The 4468-nt window shown below is 37.6% G+C and overlaps 1 protein-coding gene across 1 annotated transcript; it reads left to right on the top strand.

Annotated features, from left to right (window-relative positions):
* Nucleotides 1-466: 466 nt before the first annotated feature.
* Nucleotides 467-4161, top strand: LOC149225091 (uncharacterized). Its single transcript, XM_089386447.1, has 2 exons — nt 467-3499; nt 3599-4161. The coding sequence occupies exons 1-2, from the start codon at nt 652-654 to the stop codon at nt 4015-4017; spliced, it is 3267 nt and encodes a 1088-aa protein (XP_089242573.1). The 5' UTR covers nt 467-651; the 3' UTR covers nt 4018-4161.
* Nucleotides 4162-4468: the final 307 nt, after the last annotated feature.

The raw sequence follows: 4468 nt of genomic DNA, 5'->3' as shown, positions 1-4468 counted from the left end.
TACATTAAACGTAAATAAATTTAAGTTTTATATGTAATTTTTTTTTTATTTTTTTTTTCCCTTTTACCCCATCAGAATTTACAAAACAAACGTACATTCCACATTAATTAAATTAATTATTTTATTTGTTTTGCCTGTGAAAAAAAAACCATATATATATTAATTAAATTTTGTTCTCTTACATTTTCAGATAGAATGTACCAACAAATCTACGCGCGTATGTTAATTAAATGTTTTCAATTACGTTTTCAATTACATTTTCAAATAGGATTTTGATCAGGGTTGGAATTTTTTTATTCTTCTTCTTTACTACGCTGGTTTGTCTAATATTTATGTTCTACATTTTTAGCTCTGGTGGGCAAATATGTTGACTTGACTTTGTTACCGGCGGGCTCCGTGTTAGTGTTTTGTGACCGTGAAAGGGAAATTAGTCTAAATTGATGTGCGCTTCAAAGCCCTGCGTATTGACGAAAGGAGCACAAGCGACAATTGCATCGAATTGATTTGATTTTGACACTCAGAAAACGAGGACGAAAGGGCGAATATATCGGCTTCTCTCCGTGTTAAATAGGCGTAAGATTGCGCATAGAACGCAATGGTATTTCTCCTCGTCCCAATTACCTCCTCCCTGTTTCCATTTCCATTTCGAACATGGCGATGCTCTGTTTCTCTTTTCCACTTTCTCTGCTCTTCTTGTTTCTCTTCCTTTCCTCCTCCGCTCACACGTTTCATGATGATCGACAATCCCTATTGGAGTTCAGGTCGCTCATCACCCACAATCCCAATCAATCCATGGCTGATTGGAGTTTAGCCGTCCCCTTGTGCAATTGGAGTGCGGTTACCTGCACCCACCGCCATCCATTGGACAGAGTGACCACGCTCAACCTCACTAACATGGGTCTGCAGGGCACCATTTCTCCTGCCCTCGGCAATTTGTCGTTTCTCCACTCCCTCGATCTTTCTAGAAATAAGCTTCACGGTCATATCCCACTTCAAATGGGGCGCCTCTTTCGGTTGAGAACACTCACGTTGTCTTTCAATCAGCTGGACGGAAGCATCCCCATGGAGTTGGGTTCTCTTACACGTCTACAATTCCTAAACTTAGCAGTAAACAGCCTCACAGGTACCATTCCCTCTTTCATAGGCAACTTTTCATCGTTGACTGTTTTGGCTTTAGGAAGAAATAGTCTCACCGGTGCCATTCCTCCACAACTGGGTTTGCTCACAGGTTTAGAAACACTTGAGCTATCAGAAAATGAATTGTCTGGGACCATTCCTACTTCTTTGTCAAATATCTCTACTCTGACTCATTTGGATATTTTCAGTAACAAACTTAGTGGCATGATTCCACACGAATTGGGTCTGCTCAACAGTCTGCAAGTACTTATTGTCAATGGCAATGAATTGTCTGGTACCATTCCCCGCTCTTTATCAAATATTTCTGCTTTGATCTACTTGGACATTTCTGAAAACAAACTCACTGGCACCATTCCAGAAGATTTGGGTCTGCTCACCAATCTGCAAGTGCTTTCTCTAAATGAGAATGAATTGGTAGGCATCATTCCCAGTTCTCTGTCTAAAATATTTAATTTGAATAGTCTTTATTTATGGGGAAATAAACTAAGTGGAAACCTACCAAATTCTATTGGAAATTGTTCCAAGCTCCAGATACTATCATTAGGCAACAATAAGTTGAGTGGGAGTGTGCCAGTAGAGTTGGGTAACTTATTACTCCTTGAACGACTAGATTTACAATCTAATCAACTTGATAGCGGAACCACTGCAACCATGCCTTTTCTTGTATTTCTTACCAATTGTTCCCATTTGCAAGATCTAGATTTGAGTGACAATAAACTAAGTGGTGTTTTGCCCCATGTGATAAGCACACTTTCTGTCAATTTATCTTACTTGTCTTTCTCAAGCAACATAATAGAAGGAAACATCCCTCCACATATTGGCAATCTGAGCAGCTTGAACTTTCTAAATTTAAGTGGAAATCTTTTAAATGGCAGTATACCACCATTACGTAACCTTGAAAAAATAGAAAGGCTGGATTTAGGAAACAATAGATTAGAAGGAAATATTCCCAACGATTTGAAACAATTAAAACATCTTGGTCTTCTAGATATCAGTAGAAACATGTTTTCTGGAAAAATTCCAGATTCCTTACACCATCTTGAACAACTAAGGATCCTTTCTCTTCATCACAACTACTTTTCAGATAAAATACCTACCAGCTTAGGAGATTGTAGAAATTTGGCATTACTTGACTTGTCTCACAATAGACTTAGAGGAAAAATACCACCAGAAGTCGCCACTCTTCCTTACTTGAACCTTTATTTAAATTTGTCATCGAATTTTTTGGATGGACCTGTGCCTCCTGAGATTGGGAAACTTGGAAATGCTTTAGCTATAGACATATCTGCAAATTTATTAACCAGTTCCATTCCACCAACACTTGGAAGTTGCACTGCACTCGAATCATTAAATCTATCCAACAATTCCTTAGAAGGTTCCATTCCAGATTCACTTGGATATTTACAAAATCTCATGAACTTGGATCTCTCTTCCAACTCCCTCTCAGGTACAATACCCACTACTCTCAACGAGTTGAAAGAGCTAAACTATTTGAATTTATCTTTTAACAATCTTAGAGGAGAAATATCAAAAGGAGAGTTTTCTACAAATCATACCATTATCATATCCTTGAATGGAAATTTGGGTCTTTGTGGGCCACAAGTATTTTCCTTGCCGGCATGTCCAGCACCAAAAAATCATTTTGATATTTTGAGAAAAGTAATATTGCCAATTGTGGGTGGTATTGGATTTGTACTATGTTGTCTACTTTTGAGATTCCTCTCGAGAGGGCATATAAGAATCTTTCATTTTCCACAAGTTATTTCCAATAAGTCAGAGCATGAGAGTATATCATATCAAGAACTTTATAGAGCAACTAATGGATTCATTGAGGCAAATTTGTTGGGGAAAGGCAATTTTGGATCAGTGTATAAAGGAATTTTGAGTGATGGCACACTGGCTGCTGTGAAGATTTTCCATTTACAAAATGACCAAGTTGTAAAGAGTTTTGAAGCAGAGTGTGATGCATTGCAAAAGGTTCGACATCGAAATCTTGTGGGAATCATAGCTTCATGTTCCAACCTGCATTTCAAAGCTTTAGTGTTTAAGTTTATGTGTAATGGAAGCTTAGAGAAGCATTTATATCCTAATAAAGATGACAACAATGATGAGGATATCTGTGAGTTGGGATTGAGAACACGATTGGATATTGCCATTGATGTGGCCCATGCCATGGAATATCTTCATCATGATTCTTTTGTCCAAGTAGTGCACTGTGATATAAAACCAGGCAATGTGTTGTTGGATGAAGACATGGGCGGCCATGTAACAGATTTTGGGATTGCAAAATTAGTTGGTGCAACCTCTAGTGATTCACTTACAACAGCTGCTCTAAAAGGATCCATGGGCTACATTTCCCCAGGTATGGAGTTTTTAAAACGTTATATTTATTTGTATTTTCTTCATAACAATCATATATAGACTTGTGAGTAACTTTTGTTCAAGGTTTTCTTGAATGCAGAGTATGGATTGGGTGAGAGGGTTTCCACTCAAGGAGATGTTTATAGCTATGGCATTCTGTTATTGGAAATGCTTACTAGAAAAAGGCCAACTAGTGAAATGTTTGTAGGAGACTTGAACTTGCATAAGTGGGTGAACTTAGCATTTCCAAATAGAGTGAAAGAGGTAATTGACAGTGATCTCTTGAGGGAGATGGATGGAGATGGAATTGGAGAAAATGATGCATATAAATGCATAGTTTATTTCCTACATGTTGGTTTGCTATGCTCAAAAGATTCACCTGGAGAACGTCCAACTATGAGAGATGTGTCAACTATGTTGGAGAGACTTAGAAAAGGTTTGGTGGAAAATAGTGTTGCTGAAAGGAATTTAAAACGAAGCATATCTGCTATGCTTGCCGATGAATGCAATAAGGAATAATGCAGTGGCATCAAATGATCCGAATTTTGCATTTTAGCCTATGAAGATGTCAGACTTTGGAAAAGAATAGTTTTCAACATGAAAACTAGATGATGAAAACTAGATGCTTTTGTAACTAAAGAGATTGTAAAACTAGATGTCTTGATGTGTTTCAATTGTCCATCCATTAATGCAGGAATGGAGGGAAAAGGTTGTATGAATTCATCTCATGAAAATTCATTTTGTTATTCTTAAGCATCTCTGAAATTGGTGAAAGCTGCCCATGAAAATATTGCTCTTTCACCCTTGTTTGCTGTCAAAGCTCTCACATATTCCGTTTACTAGAAGCTTTGTAGTTGGCCTCACATCAAATTCTTGTATTTTTCGTTGCATGGAAGTGAAGGATAGATGCTGTTTCTTTTCATTGCAATGCGCATTGCATCCAAATTTCTAATGCTTCTATGTCAATATG

Source organism: Pinus tabuliformis, chromosome Q, assembly GCF_031772625.1.
Source record: "Pinus tabuliformis cultivar Carrire ecotype Pingquan chromosome Q, CPIR1, whole genome shotgun sequence".
Classification (NCBI taxonomy): Eukaryota; Viridiplantae; Streptophyta; class Pinopsida; order Pinales; family Pinaceae; genus Pinus; species Pinus tabuliformis.
This window is presented reverse-complemented; position numbering and strand designations above follow the sequence as displayed.